The sequence below is a fragment of the Rhinoraja longicauda genome, chromosome 16 (assembly GCF_053455715.1).
Source record: "Rhinoraja longicauda isolate Sanriku21f chromosome 16, sRhiLon1.1, whole genome shotgun sequence".
NCBI lineage: Eukaryota > Metazoa > Chordata > Chondrichthyes > Rajiformes > Arhynchobatidae > Rhinoraja > Rhinoraja longicauda.
This window is the reverse complement of record NC_135968.1, coordinates 40,026,043-40,051,043: the sequence shown is the minus strand read 5'-3', so window position 1 is coordinate 40,051,043 and position 25,001 is coordinate 40,026,043. Positions and strand designations below refer to the sequence as shown.

Below are 25,001 nucleotides of genomic sequence, written 5' to 3'. Positions count from 1 at the left end.
CTTCACTGCCTGCTGTACCTGCATGCTTCCTTTCAGTGACTGATGCACTAGGACACCCAGATCGCGTTGTACGTCCCCTGTTCCTAACTTGACACAATTCAGATAATACTCTGCCTTCCTACTCTTACCACCAAAGTGGATAACCTCACACTTATCCACGTTAAACTGCATCTGCCATGCATCCGCCCACTCACACAACCTGTCCAAGTCACCCTGCAACCTCATAGCATCTTCCTCACAGTTCACACTACCACCCAGCTTTGTATCATCTGCAAATTTGCTAATGGTACTTTTAATCCCTTCATCCAAGTCATTAATGTATATTGTAAATAGCTGCGGTCCCAGCTAGAGTAACTCAGCAGACTGAATCAGTCTGAAGAAGGGTCCCGACATCACCTATCAACGTTCTCCAGAGGTGCTGCCTGACCCACTGCGTTACTCCAGCACTTTGTGTAGGAAAATAACTGCAGATGCTGGTACAAATCGAAGGTATCACAAAATGCTGGAGTAACTCAGCAGGTCAGGCAGCATCTAGGAGAGAGGGAATGGGTGATGTTTCGGGTCGATATTAAAGGTACACTACTCTCACGTCTTAGAAGATATTCTGTCGAGAATCGCTATCAACAGAAACTTATCATTCCAAGGCGACAATATCCGTATTTTTAGAGATTATCCTGCTGAGGTGGTCAAGAAAAGAGCACTTTTTAATGAGACAAGATCAATTCTGAGGAAGATCCCATCGCTCAGATTCGGAATGTTGTACCCGGCCAAACTGCGAGTCACCTACAAGCAGACAGAAACTTTTTATACTGATCATAATAAAGCATTCGAATTCGCCCGAGAGATTGAAAACTCGCTGAAGGGATGAATACCACTCCACGGCTGTAATCACTGGCAGAGAACTGATTGGGCTATAAGGCGTTATAATTTAAAGTTCCAAGACCAGTGAATAAGCTATATGACTATTAATCTTTATTAACTACTATTAATAAAAAATATTATTAATCACTACCAATAAGAAGTTCAAGTAACACTTGACTCATGTAAATTTTACTTTTAACATTTAACTAATACACCCTAGGGGGGAAAACTGGCCTATTTTGGATTAAATTTCTTTGGGCCTGTCCTGTTTATTTCCCCTTGCTTCTAAAAATATATATATATTTAAAACCAGGAAAAAAAAAAAAAATAACTGTGTTAAAAAACGGAGCTAGTATTAATTTTTTTTTACATTTCACGGAAGTCCTTAGATTTTTTGCCACCTTAGGTTGGCTAACACTAACTGCACTAATTGTAGTTGTAGTTTTAGTTGTCTCTTCTTTTTTCCTGCACTCTTTTAACTTTTTATATATTGATTTTTTTTTTAGATTTAACTTTTATTATCATGTCATTTTTCAGAAATTATATACTTTTGGGAGATATTTCCGGGAGGCACTCTACGCTGTACAAAAGATCATCCACCCCTCATTCAAGAAAAATGTTGTAGTCCGGGTGCCAGACCATTTGCTTTATTATAGACCATTTATCGGTTAAGATGCAAGATTCTATTAGGAAAACAGGGGTTAAAGGTATTACATTTTGTAGTTGGAATGTCAAGGGTGTTAATGAACCAATTAAAAGAGGTAAAGTACTTTCACATTTAAAATCTATTGATGCAGACATAATGTTCCTTCAGGAAACTCATCTAAAAAATGTAGCACATAATAGACTGAAAGGCAAATGGATTGATAAAGTATTTCACTCATCGTTTCCCTTTAAATCAAGAGGTGTTGCTATTTTAATTCGTAAGGGTATACCATTTATAAATACTTCCTCTATAGTCGACACTGAAGGTAGATATGTTATATTAGTGGGAGAACTATATTCTACAAAATTGATATTGGTGAATGTCTACGCACCAAATTTTGATAATCCGTTATTTAAAAAAAATATATTTAATACCATTCCAGAATTTGGACAATATAACTTGATAATTGGAGGAGATTTAAATTGTACATTAGATCCTTATTTGGATAGATCTTCAACTCAAAGGAAAACAAAATCCAAGTCGTGTGAATTATTAAACTCTTATATAAATAATGCAAATATAAAAGATGTTTGGAGGATTGATAATCCTTCAGGCCGAGAGTATTCATTTTATTCACCTGTGCATAAAACTTATTCAAGAATTGATTATTTCTTGGTGGACTCCAAACTTATTCCTTATACGTATAATTCAAAATATCATAATATTATTATATCCGATCATGCCCCTTTAACATTTAGGGTAAAACTCCAAGGAGTAACAGGGAAACAGACTAATTGGAGATTTAATCTGCAAATCTTAAATGAAAAAGCATGTTATGACTATCTTAAATCGCAATTTGAGATTTTTTTTAACGCAAATGACCTTCCTGAAACACCTGCGTCCCTGCTTTGGGAAACATTTAAAGCGTTTGTGAGAGGATGTATTATTGCTTTTCAAGCGTCTCAAAACAAGAAGAACCGAGCTGAACAGAATGACCTGGAAAGTCAGATAAGACAGTTAGACATAACAAATGCCATCGCTCCCTCTATTGAAATACATAATAAAATTGCAGTGCTCAAATATAAGTTAAATTATATCCTTTCAGCTCATATTTTAAGGCTTTTTCAATATACTAAACAAAAACATTTTGAATTTGGAGATAAACCACAGAAATTGCTAGCACGTCAACTCCGTAAATTAGAAGATGATTCTACAATTCATAAAATTAGATCAGAAAATGGAGATTTGCTTAAACTACCTAAGGATATTAATCAGAGATTTTTGCAATTTTATCAGTCATTATATTCATCAAAAATAACAGATACTTCTGCGCAGATGCAAAAGTTTTTGCAGGAATGTAACCTTCCTGGTTTGAATGTGAGTGATAGAAATTTACTGGGCGCAGAAATAACTATGAAAGACGTTGAAGAGACTATTAAATCCATGAAAAATGGGAAGACTCCTGGCCCTGATGGCTTAAATAATGAATTTTATAAAAAATTCAGTGGTTTGATCTCTCCACGTTTGCAAACTGTATATAGTCACGCCTTTAAACAACAGAGATTGCCACAAACTCTGACTGAATCAACAATAATCCTCATTCTGAAGACCCTGGTTCGTATAGGGCGATAGCTCTTTTAAATACTGATCAGAAGATATTAGCGAAAATCTTAGCTCAGAGATTAAGTCTAGTTATAGACAAATTGATACACCCCGATCAATCAGGCTTTATAGCCAAACGATATTCATTTTTCAACTTGAGACGCTTGTTTAATATAATTTATTCAAATAGACTATTAAATGAAGATTTAGCAATCATCTCGCTAGATGCTGAAAAAGCATTTGATCAAGTAGAATGGCCCTATCTTTTCTCAGTGATGGAAAAATTTCAACTAGGTGAAAATTTTTGTGCATGGGTGAAACTTTTATATACATCCCCAACAGCTAGAATATTAACTAATCAAATGCTGTCATCTAAATTTCATTTAGCTAGGGGTTGTAGACAAGGATGTCCACTATCACCACTTTTATTTGCCCTTATTATAGAACCACTTGCTGAGAGTATTAGATCAAATTCAGACATTTATGGCTACAACACTAAACATACAACCAATACAATTTCTTTATATGCGGATGATGTATTAATATATATTACAAAGCCAGAAATTAGCATTCCGAATTTATTAAATCTCATAACTCAATTTGGTTCATTTTCAGGTTATAGAATTAACTGGTATAAAAGTGAAATTATGCCAATAATGGAGCATAATCCGGCCATACTTCAACAATTTCCTTTTAAAATTGCCTATGAAAAGTTCAAATATCTTGGAATTTACGTGACTAGGAAATATACTTCTTTATTTAAATCAAATTTTCCTCCTTTACTTGCTAAATTACACAGAAATATCCAATTTTGGAAAACACTTCCTATATCATTAGTTGGTCGTAGTAATGCTATAAAGATGATCTTTCTTCCACAGCTACTATACTTATTTCAAGCAATTCCGATCTACCTTCCAAAAAAGTTTTTTTTAAAAATTGATTCAATTGTTACTAATTTTATTTGGGACTACAAGACTCATAGAATAAATAAAAGACACTTATGTAAGTCTAAAATTAATGGAGGAATTGCTTTACCTAACTTTTTATTTTATTATTGGGCGGTTAATATTAAAAATATAACCTGCTGGTTGGATGATTCTGATCAACAACCGGATTGGTTAAAGATGGAGAAAGAGGATTGTTTACCATTCGATATTGGTGCGATCCTCTTAGCTCCAATAAATTTTAATAAAAAAACATATGGAGGTAATCCCATTATACATAGTGTTATCCGTACCTGGAAACAATTAAAGCTTACGTTAAAATTGAGTAAATTATCTGTTTTCCTTCCTATTGCGAATAATCCTTCTTTTAAACCGTCTGTCTTAGATAGAGGCTTTGCTCAATGGAAAAGTTATGGAATCAAAAGGGTGGGAGATCTTTATCATAAGGGAACTTTTCTTTCGTTTCAGGAGTTACAGCAGAAGTACGGATTACATGTTAATAATTATTTTAGATATTTACAAATTAGAGATTATGTAAAATCACACATGCAAGAATATAAGTTTAGAGGTCCAGAAACACTTGATGTATGCCTGAATCGACATTATAACTCAAATAAATTAATATCTTTTATTTACAATATTCTCCTTGACATTGACATTCCGTCATCAGAATCTTATAGACGAGCATGGGAGGACGAATTGAATCAATTTATAATGCAAGATATATGGGATGAAAGTTTACAACATATACATCAATGTTCATTGAATACTAGACATTCCTTAATACAATTTAAAATAATACATAGATTACATTATTCGAAGACGAAATTAAATAGGATTTTTCCTAGTATCTCTCCTATGTGTGATAAATGTCAATTTCAAGAAGCTAATTTAACTCATATTTTCGTAACTTGTATAAAAATGCAAAACTTCTGGTTGGAGATTTTTAAAATAATTTCTAAAGTTATTAATAAAAAATTAGATATGGACCCAAAATTAATTATATTAGGATTATCAGAACATACTACAAATTTTACAGTAAGTCAGGTACATTTTCTTGATTACAGTCTAATAACTGCGAAAAAACTAATACTTAAATTTTGGAAAAAACCAATAACCCCCACAATTAAAATGTGGACTATGGAAATGACAGAGACCCTGCATTTGGAAAAAATAAGGTTTGCCTTAATCGACAAACCTGAGTTATTTTTAAAAATATGGTCTCCATTTATTGAATTTTTAGAAAAGTAAATGGGTTTGGCACAGGACTAAAATAAAAAAAAAATAAAAAATTTAAATAAAAAGTTGAAACTTGAGTTGGGGGTTGGATGTACAGCTGTGGTTTTTGTCTCCCGGATCTACTCCCGTTAATTTTTATTGTTAGATCCTTTTTTTTTTTTTTTTTTAACCCTCTTACTCTCTCTTCCCAAGTTTATAGTTTTATATTTTTATTTTTACTTTCTCTCTTCAAAAATTTAAAAATTGAAGCTATGTAAGAACTTTGTAACAAATGTGTTTTTTTTAAATTTCGATTTGTACATATGCTTTTAAAAAAAAAAAAAAAAAAAAAAAAAGAAACCCTTCTTCAGACTCAGTCTGCTGAGTTACTCCAGCATTTTGTGATACCTTCCACCACTTTGTGTTCTTTTGTGCATTAACCATTATCAGCAGTTTGTTGTTTCAACTACATACTATGATAATACCTTATTCGGTTATAGCGGACAATTGTCAATAATGGACACCACACCATTTTCTTCCCCCCCCCCCCCCTCCCCGTCCCATTAGTCCGTTATAACTAAGGTTTACAGTGTTCTCGTTGAATTAAATGAGAGCAAATGTTTTGGCTCTCTCCACAGAAAATGCTTTAAAGTAAATCTCATTAACCTCTATCGATGTCTTAATTCTAGAAAGGTGAATGAAGTGGGAGGGAGGAGAGCAGCAGGGAAGGATATCAGAGGGAGCCAGTGAAAGACCACATTAAAGGTAGCAGATAGTCATGAAGCTGGATTGATTTCGGAGCAAAGTGGTGACTTGTGAGGATACCATTTCTCTGCTGTGTCTCAATAAAGCAAAACAGCACAATTAGATAAAGATAAGTGAACATTTTGAAGCAGTTATGTACCTGGTAATGAAAATAAAACCTGGCAGTTCCACAATTGCCTCAAATCAGTACAACATGTCACATCCATCTGAACAATTCACTGTTAAATTTGTAATGCTCTAATTTCATTCATAAAGCAGTGAATATTTTAAAATCAATGTTGAGTTACAATGAGTTCAATGAGCACAATGAGGACACTAGTTGCATCAAGAGCACTGACTTGGTATCTCCAGGACTAACAAGAATAGTGACTGACGCTGTCAAAGACCTATGAACACCAGTTCTCTGATTTTTTTAAAAAAGGAAACTATATGGGCAGAAATCTTAACTATGTTGCCTATACTGCTAACATATTTTTCATATTAAAATGTTCTTGTATTTATTACAAAAATATTTTCTCATTTATATATAATGCTACATTTGTAGATCTTCGAAGGGATATGGATTGTCAACCATTCTCTGCTAAAGAATTGTGTTAAATGGAGGACCTCTACTCTTTCAGGAGAACCCAAATAATCCCATGGCAATGTAAGGGAGTTTGTCCTGGTGTCCTGAGCATGATTTCTCCCGTATTAAACGTCAAACGAAATGATCTGCCCACTCACACTTTTTGTCTCTTTTAACATGCTGTTAATAATAATAATAATAATACATTTCATTTGTATAGCGCTTTTCTGGAAACTCAAAGACGCTTTACAGAGTAAGTAAAACATAAAAATAAATAAATAAACGAACAAAAAAGGAAGGATAAGGAGAAGCGACGGTCAGTGGTTGAAGGCAGTGTTGAACAGGTGAGTCTTCAGTGATGTTTTGAATGCAGTGAGTGAGGAGGAGTCTCTGATGGTTTGAGGTAGTGAGTTCCAGAGGGTGGGAGCAGCGATGGAGAAAGCCCTGTCCCCCCAGGATCTGAGTTTGGTCCGGATGGGGGGGGACAGGAGGTTAGCAGCAGCAGAGCGGAGGGTGCGGGTGGGAGTGTGTCTGTGGAGGAGGTCAGTCAGGTAGGATGGGGCCAGGTTATGGAGGGCTTTGCAGGTCATGAGGAGAATTTTGTACTGGATTCTCTGGGGGATGGGGAGTCAGTGGAGCTTGTAAAGGACAGGGGTGATGTGGTCACGGGTCGGGGAGTGGGTGAGTAGACGGGCTGCGGAGTTCTGGATGTATTGGAGTTTATTGATGATTTTTGAGGGTGCGCCATAGAGGAGGCTGTTACAGTAGTCCAGACGGGAGGTGATGAAGGCGTGGATGAGGGTTTCTGCAGCTGTGGAGGAGAGGGATGGACGGAGACGGGCGATGTTTTTGAGGTGGACAAAGGCTGTCTTGGTGATGTGTTTAGTGTGTTTGTCGAAGGAGAGGGTTTGATCAAAGATGATGCCAAGATTCCGGATGTGAGGGGAGGTGGATACTGAGAAACCGTCGATGTTGAGGGTGAAGTTGTGGGTGGATTTGGTGAGCGTTTTTGGTCCAGTGATGATGATTTCGGATTTGTCACAGTTTAGTTTGAGGAAATTGATTTGAAGCCAAGATTTTATTTCAGTGATGCAGTTTGTCAGGATAGAGTGTGTAGCGGTGGAGATTGATCTGGTGGAGATGAGGAGCTGGATATCATCAGCGAAGCAGTGGAATTGGAGACCATTGTATGATTGCTTTCATATTTTATGCTTTAAATAGCAGCTATGCTTTTAAAAGTACTTTATTTGCTGCTAAGCACTTTAGGCATTCAGAAATAGTGCTATATAAATGTAAATAATTTCTTTTTTTTTCCAAAAGAGTAATGCTGGTGTTTTTCTCCATTAATATTAGTTGTCTAGCTGTCTTGAAATTATTTTCCCGAGCCTTCTCTTTCAATTATTGCAGACTTGCGATATTGATGTGTTGATGAAATGAGCTGGCAAATGGAAGGCGGGATTTAATGCAGATAAATGTGAAGTGATGCTTTTCGGGAGTACTAATGAGGTTAGGACAGACACCCATGAATGGTATGGTCCTAGTGTGCACTGAGGAACAGAGGGACCTTGGTATGCATGTGCCAAGATCTTTGAATGCGGCAGTGCAAGTAAATAACATGGTTAAGAAGGCATTCGAGACACTGGCCTTCATTAGACAGGACAATGAATACAACAGCAAATTAATAAAACATTGGTCTAGCTTCAGCAGGAACAGTGTGTGCAGTTCTGGTCACCACACTGCAGGAAGAATGGGTCATTCAATGATGGGAAGGGCACAGAGAAATTTCTCTGGAATTCACCAGAATTCCAGCCTGGGATGGAACATTGCAGTTATGAGGAGAAATTAAAGACGATGGATCTGTTTTACACTGAGCAGAAGAAGTTAAGCTTGAGATACATACATTTATGAGGGGTATAGATACAGTAGAATGCAGCATTCTTTTCCGCCATATCAGAGGTGAATAAAACTAGTTGGCACAGATTTATGGTAAGGAGCAAGAGGTTTAGTGGATTGGAGGGGAACCTTTTTCAGCCAGAGAATGGCGAGTACCTGGAACACACTGCCTGAGACTGTGCTGGGTAAAGATTTTAAAAAATGATCTCCCTTTCACATGGTAATGTGAAGAGGAGATCTTGCCTGACGAATCTGTTGGAATTCTTTGAGGAAGTTAATAGCAGGATAGACAAAGGAGAGTCACTGGATGCAGTTTATCTGGATTTTCAGGCCTTTGATAAGATGCCACATGTGAAGCTGCTAAAGAGGATGAGAGCTCATGATATTAGAGGGAAGAAGATACTAGCATGGATCGAGAGTTGGCTGAATGGCAGAAGGCAAAGAGTGGGAATAAAGGAAGCTTCTTCTGGTTGGCTACCAGCGACTAGCGGTGTTCCACAAGGGTTGGTGCTGGGGCCGCTACTCTTCACGTTGTATATTAATGATTTGGATGAGGGTATTGAAGGCTTTATGGCTGAGTCTACTGATGATAGGAAGATAGGCAGATGGGCGGGTAGTGTAGAGAGAGCAGGGACGCTGCAGAAGGACTTAGACAGGTTGGGAGAGTGGACAAAGAAGTGGGCAATGGAATACAGTTTACCAAAGTGTGCAGTCATGCATTTTGGTGGTAGGAATAAAGGCGTAGACTATTTTCTGAATGGGGAGAGGGTTCAGAAATCGAAGGTCCAAAGGGACCTGTGAGTGATGGCACATTTATTTTGAGAGGACAAGAATGTAAAAACAGGAATGCAATGCTGAGGCTTTATAAGGCACTGGTCAGACTGCATTTGGAGTATTGTGAGTAGTGTTGGGCCCCATATCTGAGGAAGGATGTGCTAGCATTGGAGAGGGTCCAGAGGAGATTTATGAAAGCGATCCAGGGATTGACTGGGTTAACATATGATGAGCGTTTGAAGGCATTGGGCCGGTACTCACTGGAGTTTAGAAGGATGAGGAGGGACTTCATTGAAACTTACCAAATAGTGAAAGGCCTGGATAGAGTGGATGGGGAGAGGATGTTTCAACAGTGGGTGAGTCTAGAACCAGAGGGCATAGCCTCAGAATAAAAGGAAATACTTTTACAAAGGAAGTGAGGAGTAATTCCTTTAGTTAGAGGGTGGTGAATCTGTGGAATTCATTCATCTGTGGACAGAAAGTCATTGAGTATTTTTAAGGCGGGGATTGACGGGTACTTGATTGGTAAGGGAGTCAAGGGTTATTGGGAGAAGCCAGGAGAATGGGGTTGAGAGGCAAAAATAAGTCAGTGATGACTGAATAGCAGGGTAGATTCAATGAGCCCAAATGGCTTCCTTCTGCTCCTATGACTTATGAAAGCAGCATTGGTGTCCAGATAAGCCCTTAAATCACCACGGCATGGAAGGTTATTCGCCAAGAGATAGAATACAGACATTAAAACATATGGGTGCCCACTGGTCGATGTAGACTTTGTGGTTGAAATAGCCTACTTCCATGTTGAATTACTTTACGACTCTATACATTATTTTGGTCTTTAGTTCAATTAGTTATTTCCACATTGCAGAGACGTTAAGAATTTTGTCGTCTAATAGCTCATTTAGAGTACATCATCCCAATTATAGATTCCAGAAAATTTCACTTGAAATCTTGAAGTCATTTGTTGCATTGATCTTTTAAAACAATTAACATACCAGTATGTGTAACTTAATGGTCTTTAACCCATTCTGCAAATTTAGTTTCTGCTTAATTTTAAGACCACATATGTTAGTAGATTGAGGCTTAGCTGAACCACCTGTTAAAGACTTGTTATTTGTGCCAAATTAAATCGAGGAGGTGTATGGGAACAGTACTTTCCTATTTCTGATGCATACTTTAAAAGGTACAAGATTTACTGTTCATTTGTGGTACACCATTGTAGATACTGTGCGTGGAACATTATATTAGAATTCATAAAATGCATAGACTTTCCTTAAGAAGTTAAATGTCGCAGAATGCTTGTTGAAGTAATGTGTATGAAGAAACTGCAGATGCTGGTTTAAACCAAAGATAGACACAAAATGCTGTAGTAACTCATCAGGACATGCAGCATCTCTGGAGAGAAGGAATAGGTGACATTTTGGGTCGAGACCTTCTTTAGCTTGTTGAAGTAAGTTGGGAGTACCATAAATTAAAGGATTATTCTTTAAAAAATAAATGTAGATTTAACTGAAAACAGCCAAGGAATAATGAGTATAAAATATTCACTTAACATTGAGACATTGCTCCACATGTATAATGATTTCTCTATTGAGGATGACTTTTTATTTTGTACCTGTGTCACATGCTGGTACTGCAGCATGCTCATCTTCACTTGTCATTGGCTTTCTGAGGAAGGCCAGAATAGTTACCAGTCCTTGATGTAGAACACCATCAGGAGGAAACTCGATTGGACATTTTCTTAGGTTAAGGGCCTTTAATGAAGTCATATTACCTATGAGAAAATAAATTAGGTCACTAAACAACCTCATAATTATAATTTCCAAAGATTGTTAAATGTATAAACATATATGTAATTTCTCAAAGGTAAGACACAAAATGCTGGAGTAACTCAGCGGGTCAGGCAGCATCTCGGGACATCTCAGTCTGAAGAAGGGTCTCGACCCGAAACGTCACCCATTCCTTCTCTTCCAAGATGCTGCCTGACCTGCTGAGTTACTCCAGCATTTCGTGTCTACCTTCGATTTAAACCAGCATCTGCAGTTTTTTTCCTATGTAATTTCTCAAACCACCAACCTAGCAGCAAAGCAATTTCTGTAATTATTTATGGGACACTGGATTCATTGAGGAAACCAGCAAAGAATGCCCATCCTGAATTTCCCTCAATAAGATGCTGACAGTGTTGAACTAACTTTCCTCAAATTCCACAATCCTTGAAGTGGTGTAATGCTTCAGGTAACGATACTCCCACAGTGTGGTTGGGTGTGGCGACATAGCTCAAGTCAGGATGATATACAACTTTGAGAGGACCTTCCACATGCTCATATGGCTGGTACCTTTTTTTCTTTGTGATAGAAGTCTTCCGTTTGGGACAAAAACCGAAATGCAGGTAGAACTCAGCCATCCGAGCAGAATTTGTAAATAGTGGAACCATTCTGAGTTGACAGGTTTTTGATCAGTAATGGTGTCAAAGATCATGGGGAAAAGGCAGGAGAATGGGGTTGAGAGGGAAAGATCGATCAGCCATGATTGAATGGTGGAGAAGACTCGATGGGACGAATGGCCTAATTCTGCTTGCCCCAACTACATTAGTCCCACCTGCCAGCGTTTGGCCCATATCCCTCTAACCTACCCTTTCCATGTACTTGTCCAAATATTTTTTAAATGTTGTGATAGTACTTGCCTCAACAACCTCCTCTGGCAGCTTGTTCCATATATCTACCACCCTTGGTGAAAATAAAGTTGCCCCTAGGTTCCTATTAAACCTTTTCCACCTCACCTTAAACCTATGTTCTCTGATTTTTGATTCCCCAACTCTGGGTAAAAGATGCTGTGCATTTACTCTATCTATTCCTCTCATGATCTTATACACCACTATAAGATCGCTCCGCATCCTCCTGCAGTCCAAGGAATAAAGTCCTAGCCTGCTCAACCTCTCCCTACAGCTCAGGTCCTCCAGTCCTGGCAATATCCTCGTAAATATTTTTTGCACTCTTTCCAGCTTAACAACACCAATATCTTGTACAACTGTAACATAACCTTGCAACTTCTATACTCAACACTGTTAACTAATGAAGGCCAATGTGCCGAAATACTTTGATGCCACTAACAGGTTACTATGTACCTGCACTCCTGGATCCCTCTGCTCTAAAGCACTCCCCAGAGCCCTGCCATTCACCGTGTAGGTCCTGCCCTGGTTAGACTTCCCAAAATGCAACAGCTCACACTTCTCTGTATTAAACCCCTTCAACCATTCCTCAGTCCATCTGCCTAACCGATTAAGATCATGCTGCTATTTTTGACAACCATCTTCTCTATTAACAATACTACCCACTTTAATGTCATCTACAAACTTACTAATCACACCTTGTACTTTCTCATCCAAATCATCGATATAGATGACAAACAGCAATGGGTCCAGCGCCGAACCGTGAGGCCACCACTAGTCACAGGCTTCCCTGCCATCACCCTCTGCTTCCTTCCATGAAGCCAACTTTTTATTCAGTCGGCTCTTTCTCCTTGGCTCCCATGCGATCTAACCTTCCAGAGCATGCCTTGTTGAAATCCGTAACTACAACGTTCACAGCTCTGCCCTCATCAACCTTTTTGGCCACAACTTTAAAAAAATTAGATTCCTGAGACACGATCTCTCACGTACAGAACATGCTACTCCTAACTAGCCCTTGTCCATCTAAATGGGTGTCAGAAGTTATGGGGAGAAGGCAGGAGAATGAGGTTAGGAGGGAGAGATAGATCAGCCATGATTGAATGGCGGAATAGACTTGATGGGCCAAATGGCCTAATTCTACTCCTATCCCTTATGATCTTAAATGTATGTACATCTTATCCTTCAGAATACTCTCTGGTAACTTTCCGACCATAGATGTTAGCATCACTGGCCTGTAGTTCCCAGGCTTTTCCCTGCAGCTCTTTTTAAATAGAGGCACAACATTTACCACACTCCATCTTCTGTCACCTCAACCATTTTTAATGACAACTCATAAATCTTAATCAGGGCACCTGCAATTTCCTCTCTAGCTTCCCAGTGTCCTTAGATGTATCTGATCAGGCCCAGGAGATTTGTCTGCCTTTGTACGTGTTAGGACCTACAGCACCTCCGTGAATGTAATTCTGATTGCCCTCAAGCCATCTCCATTGACTGCCCCAAGATCATCGGTCCTCATATCTTTCTCTGTGGTAAAAACAGAGAAGAAATACTCATTGAAGACTTTGCCCATCTTGAGTGGCTCCGCACAGAGTTGGCTGCTTTGATTCCTGAGGGGCCCCATTCTCTCTCTGGTTCCTCCTTTCCCTTGACGTATTTATAAAACGTATTGTGATTATCCTTAATATTATCTGCCAGAGTTATCTCCTGTCCACCTTTTGTCCTCCTGAATCCTTTTTTAGCATGCTCCTCAGTTCCCAAAACTCCTCCAGGAATACACCTGATCCCACTTGATCTTTGACACTGGGAAGAGTGCGGTCTTCTTAAAGCAAGTGGGGATGTCAAAATAGAGAAGTGGGAGGTTAAAGATGTCTGCGAATGCCTCGGCCAGCTAGCCCACACAAGTCCTGAGGATGGGGCCGGGGACTACACACAGGCTTTCCATGGATTGGCTCTCAGCGAGGCTGATCTTGCGTCTTCCACAGTAACTGTTGGTACAGGACCATAAGACTGACGGGGTGGGTGACGTTCCTCCACTGACCTTCTGTTCAAAGCAAGCGCTGATTTCATTGAGCTCATCAGGGAGGGACCCATCGTTGGCAGCGATGCTGTCCGACTTCACTTTGTAGCATGTAAGCCGTGCCACAATTCATGGATGTCTGTGTCAGACATTGCCTCGGGACTCGAGCTTGGTCCAGAATTGGCATCCTTAATGGCTCTGCGAAGTTTGTAGATAGATTTCTTGCATCACTTGGGATTGTTTGACTTGAATGCTGCAGACTGGGACTTCACTTGGAGTGGACCTCTCAGATCACGCATGGTTTCCATTTGGGGAACACACATAGCATTAGAACGCAGTCCTCTATACACTTGCTGATGAGGTGTGTGACAACAGTGGAATATTCATCTAGGTTAGCTGCAGTGGCCTTGAATATGGATCAGTCCACCGACTCAAAAAAGTTTTCTTATTGGTGAAAAGTATTTTCGGAGAGTCAAGAGATACCTCACTAACCACAAGATTCCAGCCTCGCTCGTATCTTACTTATGTAGGTGGTTCACTTAAAATCCTGGCCAACATCAACCCTTCCCCATCCCAATCCATCCCCCCCCCCCCCCCCCCCCCCACCCCCACGCACCCACCTCCACCCACATCTACCTACATTAATAGAGGAGAAACTGCTGGAATGCCATTGGATATCAAAGGGAGCTGGGTAGATTCTTTCTTGTGGCTTACAGTCATTACCTCTTGCAGCAAGAATGTTTGCTATCACCATCCCTATGATGGTTGGGCCTAGGTTTCTCTTCTAAGGAACTCTTGTAGCAATGTCCTGGGACACGGATGACCAACAGTCCCAACATTCTCCTCAGTTTGAGTTGAAAACACAACCAACAGATTTTTTTCCCCTCGATTCCCATTGAGTTCAGTTTTACTTGATGCCATCATCGTCAAAAACTGCCTTGATGTCACGGCGGTTAGTCACACCCTGCATCTCTGAATCATTTCTGAAATCCATTTTTGGAGTAACTCAATGGTCAGCTGAATAATCTTACTACCATGGGAACAGATTAAAAGTTCTACAGTCCTCGTGATATCCAATCAGGATGAAAATTAAGCAGCTAATCAAAAACTCAGGACATTTTTATTTTCAATGAAAGCAGAGCCCAGCACAGTTGCCAAAGATCAGTTCTGGAAGAGAACGATTTTTTTTTTTAGTTTAGTTTAGTTTTAATTTAGAGATACAACACGTTAACAGGCCCTTTCGGCCCACCGGGTCCGCGCCGACCAGTGATCCCCGCACATTAACACTATCCTATACCCCCTAGGGACAATTTTTTTAACATTTACCAAGCCAATTAACCTACATACCTGTACGTCTTTGGCGTGTGGGAGGAAACCGAAGATCTCGGAGAAAACCCACGCAGGTCACGGGAAGAACGTACAAACTCTGTACAGACAGCACCCGTAGTCGGGATGGAACCCGGGTCACCGCCGCTGCATTCGCTGTAAGGCAGCAACTCTACCGCTGCGCCACCGTGACGCCCAGATAAGTAAATGCACCCCGACTTACGATGCTTCAAACTACGATATTTCGACTTTGCGGCGGTGCAAACGGCAGCAAACCGTAGCGAGCCACAGCTCGCTTCTGGTCACGTGATCACGTGTATTCAATGCATTTTCGACTTATGATATTTTCGGTTTACGATGGGTTTGTCGGAACGTCACCCCATCGTAAGTTGAGGAGCACCTGTAGTTGCTGTTTGATAGCACTGTGAACAACACTGTTCATCAGAATGGAGAGTAGACTGTTGGGATGATAACCTTGACTGGACAATGTCTGGCTTTCTGTACAGGATATGCCACATTAGGTTGGTGCCAAGAGGTACAATATAGTACGGATTCTGAGCTCTTGAGCAGGAAGGATGTCAATCTTTATAACCTTTATGCAGAGCTCTAAGCCATTTCTTGAGATCAAAATGACAACATTCTTAGCGTCTTAGCTATTGGGTAAAACCAGGACTACAGAGGTTTGTTTGCTTTTCACCAATAGTCATATTATTTTGTTGAATATTATGTAATTCTAAGTCTATGGACCCTGGGTAGACAGGAAACTCTGCAATTTGCGAAGAAGCCCCGAGGAAGACTTATTTCTAATTTTGCAGATCTAAGTTGGAACACATACTTTATGAAGCATTCAGAGCTTTGACTGACCGGAAAAAAAGCTGCAATGATTATCTTTCCAGATAATTTAAACACAAGTTCTTAAATATGTCTGCAATATCAAGAATCACCTGTCACAACTTAATAATTGCTTATCTTTTTCACTGTCTATGCTTGATTGCTGAAGTAGTCGACTGTCATCAGATACAATTGAACACCAAGAAAATCCAGCAATGCATATGAAATTAACTAAACGGTTGGAAATATATTTCTTAGTGTCATTTTATTTTCCTACAGGACAAGTTGATGCAGATAATTAAACAGAAGTCAAATATTAAATAGTTTGAGAAGAACAGAAAATCAGTGTCTATGTGTAGGAAGGAACTGCAGATGCCGGTTTAAACCAAAGATATACACAAAAAGCTGGAGTAGCTCAGCGGGTCAGACAGCATCTCTGAAGAAGGGTCAGTCTGAAGAAGGATCTCGACCCGAAACGTCACCTATTCCTTTTTTCCAGGGAAAACCCATGTTACATGTCTAAATCAGTGTCGATCATAGATTTAAAGTTATTCCAAAAGTTGCCCTTCCATGTAGTTGAGGCACTAAATGGATCTTGAGCTCACCACAATGATCTCACCTATAAGGAGGCTGGTAAAGGGATAAAGAAGAAATAGGAAACAGAAAGCATGAAGGGATTAAGCAGTGCGGAGAAGAGTGAAAGTCCTTTTTGTTTTTAAATATATATTGACGAGATACAATTGTGCTGAACGTGGAGGTTTTTAAAAATCAAAAGGGTTTAAGAGAGAGATGCACCAGCTCCAGAAGAGCATGCGGAAATCAACTCTCACTGCTTGCAACAGAAGTAGTGCTGAGGCACGTTGTAGAAGCTCCAGCGAGCATTGTTCTTTGCCTTGGATCCTCCCAAATCATTTTTATTTCAGAATCTATTCCATGGAGCAGGATGAGGCATGATAACACTTCTGAAAGATTCAAAGGGAATACCATAATCAGAAAGATATATCAGTTTTGCACGTTTTTGCTGGGTTACACGATTTGAATGGTGCAACAGCACCACCTTCTAGAAGATTCTGAAACTTTACAACACAGGAAGTGGGCCAGTTGGACCTCCCATTAAGATTGGACACGCTGAATGGTCTTTGCATTTCTTCAAACAAATAAAAAATCCTAAATTATGATTTGCCAGCTGAATTGTACTGGACTAACTTAGAACTGCTGGAGATATATATGTGATATTCTATTAAAAGGCCGTTAACACCTTCATCTTCCAGCGGAAGGGGCAGAGATTAATGATCAAGAATTGACAACTCATCTCACTGCTTCATGCAGAATGTAAGATTCAGGTCAATCGAGTGAAATCTGCTTTGGAGTTAGTGATTCACCTGAATTAGGGCTGGGTTTTTCTCAGCACAACAGAGTTCAACAGCCCTTGCTACTCAGGGATATGATTGTGTATGTGCAGGAAGATAGGGAGGATAGCTACTTAGTTAGATTGCATTAAAATGACTCTGATGAATACAGTACATGTACACGATGAATGTACTCTTCAACATTTTGTGCAGTAAAGGAATCCACAATAGGATATCATTTTTCTTCACAGATTATAGTCAGCATGAATGGTGGGTAAACTGAATTTTCAAACAAGCACTAAAATCTTATTTAGCTAATGGTGAGAAGACTATTCTGACAGATTCTTCTCGTATAGCTGGTATCTTAAGATTCAACACATGCTACCCTTGAGGCAACTGCAGCGAGAGTCATCCATCACCTTCTGAAATGTGGTTTTAGGTGTAGGTTTATTATTGTCAAGTGTACCGAGGTACAGTGAAAAGCTTTGTTTTGCTTGCTACACAAACAAATCAGATAATACTCTCCATAAACACAATCAAGCCTAACACTGGTACAAAAGGGAGAGCGAAGGGAAAGATACAGAGTGCAGAATATAGTTATCAGCATTATCGTGCAACAATGTCTGCAATGAGGTAAAGGGGAATCAGACTATATCCTAGCTGATGGAAGGACCATTGAAAGCCTGATAACAGCGGGGAAGAAGCTGTTTCTGAGTCCGGTGGCAGGCGCTTTCAGGTTCCTGTGTCTTCTGCGGGAGCAGGGAGAAGGAGGAATGATCAGGGTGGGAAAGGTCTTTGATTATGTTGGCTGCTTTCCTCAGACAGCGTGAAGTGTGGATGGAGTCAATGGTGGGGAGTTTGCTCTGAGTGATGGACTGGGCTACAACCACAACTCTTTTGATTCCATCGTTAATCGACTCTATCACCTATTACAATTGAAAAATGTCACCATAAAATGGAAAGGACTCAAAAGCAGAATACCAAAAGGTACAAAATCAGAGTTGAGAATCAATTGTTGCGCCATGGCAGGAAAGTGTGTGAATTTAACTTTATATTTGCCAAAATGTAGGGAACCAGGAAACTCTTTTATTTTTAAAATCAATTAGTCATGGAATACTGTGATGCCCACTGGAGGCTTATTTAATTTGACAAATTATTATTTTATTATTTTAAATCATAAGGTTTATATAAACAATATTAAAATACAAAAACAAAATATTAAACCAAATCATAGACTTGAAACATCAAACTAACCAAGTTCTACTGGCAGCTTTCGGATAGGATTTCCTTCAAGAAGCAATGTTTTAAGGCATCTGTAAAAAAAACAAAGTAAGTATGCACTGGTGAAAAACAACATTTGCAAAGTGGCTCAACAGAATAAAATATTCTAGGGCAGATTATAATGGTGAAAATGGATTCTAAGCAACAGTACCAAAAGAAAGGAGCAACCCACGTAAAAGTCACATATTCTTTTTTCATGGAAAGAGAAATAGCAAGCTGGAAAATGTTAGGAAGAAAGTTCCAGATTGTTGTTGAAGATGCTGCAACTGAAAGGTTAATTGAAGAAAATAGTGTAGGATACTAAGGACTCAAAACGTAAAAGCACAGCACAATGAGCATTTAACTTTTAGGAGGTTATAAAGTGGATTGAGTCTTGACAACATTTTTAAGTGACAATAAACATTCTAAATACAATGCATTGGTAATCAGAAGATAATAGTGAGGAGTGGTAATTAGTATAAAATGGAGTCAGCAGATTTCTGAATCTCTAAGTTTATATAGGAAAGAATTCAGGCAATTGGTACTGGGAGAAACTGAGAGGTTAAGGCATGAGATAGGTAAAAAGAACAGTGGTTAGTACTTTGGAGGAAAATTTCAGTAATCCTGATGATATACGTATAGCAAACAGAATTGATGTTCAGAGCAGTTCAATCACAGAGGATAAAATCGAAGCTACATCTATATTTTTACACTGAACTAAATATATTGTTGCACAATCGATCCAGATGGAGTTTGTGAAATGACTTGAACAATGCAAGCAAAATTGATTTTGACATGGTCAACTTATGCCAAAAGGGTTAGGAGGAAAATTCCAGATTGTAGCTGAAGGTGCTGGAACTAAAAGGTTAACTGAAGAAAAAAGTGTGGGATACTAGGACTCAAGGTTTAAAAGCATAGGTTTTACTTGAGCATATAACCTTTAGGCCAAAAGCTAGATCTGTGTTCATCTGAGAGAAGCAATATGTCAGTAACACCATCTGAATGAACACTTTCTCTTTCAAATGTTGGACCTTCAAGCAAAGACTGGTTTTGCATCATACACAATTATTTTAGTGAAGGTATTACTTATCAACTTTGTTTGCAAATTTCAGACAGCCTGAATGTGGTTCCCTTGTCAATTCCTTTTTCAATTTACACTTTTAAACATAGTTATCCTTCTGTGGACCATCAATGTCCTTCACAGATCCAAAATTACACTGGACTCAACAAAGCAAAATGCTTAAAAATACTGGCTGGCACTCAAACTTAAGAATCTATGTAGTCCATTGAATGACAATCTTGGTAACCCTACGATCTTCTCTTATTTTATTAATTTCTTATGATGGTGTGGCTCAAAAAAGGTCAGCATTTATTGTTCATGATTAACACATATAATTACACTTTATTGCCCGTGTGAAACAATGACACAAGTACAAATGTACAAGGATGTTGCTTGGATTATTATGCATAAGAGCTCTCCTGATAGACAAACACCAGCTAGAATGCTTTCTGTTCACAAAGCCTGAGCTGTATTCAATGCTCCCAGCTATCGATACCAAGTGGAATAATAATAATAATAATAATGCATTACATTTGTATAGCGCTTTTCTAAAAACTCAAAGACGCTTTACAGGGTTTACTAAAACATAGAAGAAAAAAAAGAAAAAAAGTAAACGAACAGAAAAGGAAAAATAAGGAGAGGTCAGTGATTGAAGGCAGTGCTGAACAGGTGAGACTTCAGTGATGTTTTGAATGTGGTGAGTGAGGAGGAGTCTCTGATGGTTTGAGGTAGTGAGTTCCAGAGGGTGGGAGCAGCGATGGAGAAAGCCCTGTCCCCCCAGGATTTGAGTTTGGTCCGGACTGGGGGGGACAGGAGGTTAGCAGCAGCAGAGCGGAGGGTGCGGGTGGGAGTGTGTCTGTGGAGGAGGTCAGTGAGGTAGGATGGGGCCAGGTTACGGAGGGCTTTGTAGGTCATGAGGAGGATTTTGTACTGGATTCTCTGGGGGATGGGGAGCCAGTGGAGCTTGTAAATGACAGGGGTGATATGGTCACGGATCGGGGAGTGGGTGAGTAGACGGGCAGCGGAGTTCTGGATGTATTGGAGTTTATTGATGATTTTTGAGGGTGAACCATGAGGCTGTTACAGTAGTCCAGAATAAATCAAATCAACTGAAGATTGGCTTCAGTATCAGTGTGGATTTCACATGGGAGACATAGTTTTGACACTCACAAGACGGACTACACAATAATTGAGGATGGCAGTATTCTTACAACCTCCTCTGCTTCCTGTTACCTTTAATTGTCTGCCATAATTGGGACAATGTGCTGGGATTAGAGAATTTTAATTTGATCCATTGGCTGGGGATTGTTTAGTTCTGTCCATAGTAAGCTACTTTGCCATGTAGCACTCATATTGTCCAATGTTTGAATTTCTTCAGGTTTGCACCTTATTAGTAGGAACGCTTCGGCTTGGTCCTATCATGTTCTACTGTACTCTCAATGGACCAGGTTTGATCACATTTATCAAAATTAAATTCCACCTGTCATTGCTCTGCTCATATTTCCAATGGGTAAATATCTTATAGCCTGTGCTAATTTAGCCTTTTTACACCATGAAACTGTATGGTAAACAGGTAATTAAGAGCGAATTAATGAGTCTAAATGAATGATTGCCTAATTGATCAGTGTTGAGTTCACAAATGCTCAGATTAAGTGAAATGGAAATGAATGGTTACATTTTGGATAGGAAGAAAATTACCACTTTAATTGTTCTAAAACAACTCAGATTTAAAAGCTGTGGGTATGAAGGTTGATGTAAATTTCAGCAGTTTAAGGTGAACATATGCAAAAGGTGTTGCTAAATAAAATGAAAACAATAATCACATAAATATACGCATGACAATATGTAAAATTGCCTTGGTATGTAATGTTCACAAAACACAGGACAAATCCAAACTGTTTAATTACGGACCAATGTTTTTATTCGGTCATAAATACAAGAATCGAAGATGTCAAAGGCACCACTATGAAACTGTACAAACGCACCAATAATTTGTTCAAAAATGGCCAGCTAGGTTTTGACAGGACTACTTAACTCCAAGACCACAACATAGCGTTGACATAAACGCAGGCACGTTACAGCATTATTAGAAAGGAAGCAAGTGAGAATAAGTTGACAGCAGTTGTTATTGGGGAAGCCCACATAAGACATGTGGGAGTCGTTAAAGGCCAGCTGATTAGAGTTCAGGACAGGCATATTTTCATTCGTAATAGGAGAAAATGTAAGCCATTCGGCCCACCACGTCTACTCCGCCATTCTTAAGGATAGCGGAGTCAGGGGGTATGGGGAGAAGGCAGGAACGGGGTACTGATTGAGAATGTTCAGCCATGATCACATTGAATGGCGGTGCTGGCTCGAAGGGCCGAATGGCCTCCTCCTGCACCTATTGTCTATTGTCTATTGTCAATCATGGCTGATCTATCTTTCCCTTTCAACCCCATTCTCCTGCCTTCTCCCCATTTCTCTTGACACCATAACCAATCATGTATCTGTCAATCTCTGCCTTAAAAATACTCGATGACTTGGCCTCCATAGCCATCTGTGGCAATGAATTCCACAGATTTACCATCTGCTGACTATAGAAATTCCTTCTCAACTGCTTTCTAAAGGTATGTCCTTTTATTCTGAGGCTATGCACTCTGGATCTAGATTCTCCCATTAGTGGAAAGATGCTCTCCACATTCACTCCAGACGTTTCACTTTTTGTTAAGTTTCAATAAGGTTCCCCCTCATCCTTCTAAACTCCAATGAGTATCGGCCCAGTGCCGTCAAACGGTCATCATATGGTAACCCAGTCATTACCGGGATGCATTGCATAAACCTCCTCTCCAACACCAGCACAGCCTTCCTCAGATATGGGGCCCAAAACTGCTCACAATACTCCATATGCAGTCTGACTAGTGCCTTATAAAGCCTCAGCATCACATCCCTGGTTTTATATTCTAATTCTCTCAAAATAAATGCTAACATCGCAATTGCCTTCCTTACTACCGATTCAACTTGCGAATGAACCTTTTGGGAACCCTGCACCAGCACTCCCAAGTCTCTTTTCACCTCCGATTTCCGAATACTCTCCCCATTTAGAAAATTCTCTATGCCTTTATACTTGCTACCAAAATGCATGGGATTATGCAGGGATCTGTGCTGGGACCTCTGCTGTTTGTGATATATATATATAAATGTCTTGAAATAAATATAGATCTTTTGATGAGCAAGTTTGCAGATCACACTGAATTTGGTGGACATATGAACAGTGTGGAAGATTGTCAAAGTATACAGTGGGATATATATCAGATACAAAAATGGGCAATGAAATGGCAGGTGGGGATTAATCTGAGCAAGTGTGAGATGTTCTACTTTTGGAGGTCAAATGTAAACAGAAAATATACAAGACCCTTAACAACATTGATGTACAGAGGGACCTTGGGATCGAAGTCCATAACTCCCTAAAAGTGGCAACATAGGTAGATAGAGTGGTAAAGAAGACATGTGGTTTGGTTGCCTTCATAGGTCGGGGCACTGTGTATATGAGCCAAGAAGCCATGGTGCAGTTTTATAGCACTTTGGTGAAGCTGCATTTGGAATATTGCTTGCAATTCTCGTCACCCCATTAACCGGAAGGAAGTATATAAAATTATGAGTGGCATAAAGCAGGTAGACAGTCGGAATCTTTTTCCCGGAGGGGAAATGTCAAAAACTAGAGTCCTATGCGTTAAGATGAGAGGGGGAATGTTTAAAGGAGATGTGCTGGTCATGTTTTTTTTATATGGATTGTGCTGAGTGTCTGGAACACATTGCCGGGACCTTGAGATAATTTTGGCATGCTGATAAGTGGCAAGTGGCATCCAGTCATAATTGTGCCAGGCAATGACCATCTCCAACAAGAGAGAGGGCCTAAATTAGAGAGGAGAAAGTTTCAAATTTGCACAATCGAGTAGTTAAATATGTTATTAGAAAAAAATTATCTGTTCCGCATGTTGATATGAGAATCCATATGCACTGAACGGAAAACATTGTGTGATTGTATCTTATTTCAGGCTGTGGTAAAATAAAGAACATTTCATGAGTGCGATCACGTCACGGTAACAAAATTAACATATTAAAAATATGAGTTGGAGTATTATGAAGAATTACATAGAATTTGCAGCCAATAAACAGGCCATTTAGCTAGTATGTGCTTGTGTTTATTCCTCTCGGTTCTCTTGCTGTTCCACGCATTTTCCCCACACTTTCCGCAAATCTTCATATACCTACTCCTCTCATATGCTTTAATGTTGAAAACTCCCTTGTTACCTGCCTCAACCGAATCCTTTACTGGAAATTTCCAAATTCAAATACTCAAAGAAATTCATCTTGTTTTGCAACTGGAATTATTAATAACTTTAGTTATGTCCTGTTTTAGAGTCCAGACAAAAGATTTAGACTCTTCAAGGAATTGTTGAATTCTCTCTACCAGAATACCACCCGAGTAATACAGACAGAAATCTCCTCATTGCAATATGATGTAAATATGTTAATAGTACACAGGAGTATTTCAAGGTAATTTTTAATTGAGAGAATGTAAACAGACAAAATATTTTCAGTTTCTTAAATGCATTGCTCCAGCATTATCATAGATACAAAAGATAAGAAAATTAACTAACAAACCTATGGTCCCCAATCGAAAGAGGAAGACTTGTGAGCTTGTTGTTTCGTAGATCCAACCAGATAAGGTTTGGTAATCGATGAAAGAAGTCCTCAGAAAGTTCAGATAAGGCGTTTCCTTCCAGATATAAATTCTATTGGAAAAATTATTCCAGTCATTGCCATGCATGACAAGAAATATTTGAAAAAAGACGTACGGACACTTTCACAATTGTCAATGGTCTCAACTTTCTTTACAAGCAGTGAAAGCAGTGAAATACTATTCAAGAAAATGTATTTTCCCTCTCTGCTCTTAATCCAGATATATTGACAATTCCTCGCATCACCACCACAGATTCTGCTCCATCTGCTGAGTTCCTGCAGCAGATTGTTTGTTGCTCCAGATTTCAACATCTGCAGTCTCGTGCGCCAACCAGTTGAAACCATCCTGGTTAAGATACAACGGAGATACCAGAGAACGGCAGATGTTGGAATCTGGAGTAGAATACAAAGTGTATGAACGAATTGCAGATGCTGGTTTAAATCGAAGATAGACATAAAAAAGCTGGAGTAACACAGCTGGTCAGGTAGCATCTCTGGAG

The 25,001-nt window shown here is 39.2% G+C and overlaps 2 protein-coding genes across 7 annotated transcripts in view; one reads left to right on the top strand and one right to left on the bottom strand.

The window, feature by feature from the left end:
• LOC144601493 (leucine-rich repeat-containing protein 27-like) overlaps positions 1 to 25,001 on the bottom strand; it is an 89,098-nt gene that overhangs the window by 62,712 nt on the left and 1,385 nt on the right. For 5 of the 6 annotated variants that reach the window (XM_078413682.1, XM_078413685.1, XM_078413683.1 and 2 more), the window contains exons 2-4: positions 24,424 to 24,554; positions 18,711 to 18,769; positions 10,881 to 11,039 (exon numbers count right to left, since the gene is read on the bottom strand). In XM_078413682.1, the coding sequence (XP_078269808.1) occupies positions 10,881 to 11,039; positions 18,711 to 18,769; positions 24,424 to 24,554 (349 nt within the window). The remainder of the gene's footprint in view (positions 1 to 10,880; positions 11,040 to 18,710; positions 18,770 to 24,423; positions 24,555 to 25,001) is intronic. The other variant, XM_078413684.1, reaches the window with a different exon arrangement.
• The window catches only part of stk32c (serine/threonine kinase 32C), a 298,054-nt gene continuing 296,312 nt past the window's right edge, over positions 23,260 to 25,001 (top strand). The window contains exon 1 of the mRNA XM_078413690.1: positions 23,260 to 23,263. The gene's annotated coding sequence lies outside the window, so the exon portion shown is untranslated. The remainder of the gene's footprint in view (positions 23,264 to 25,001) is intronic.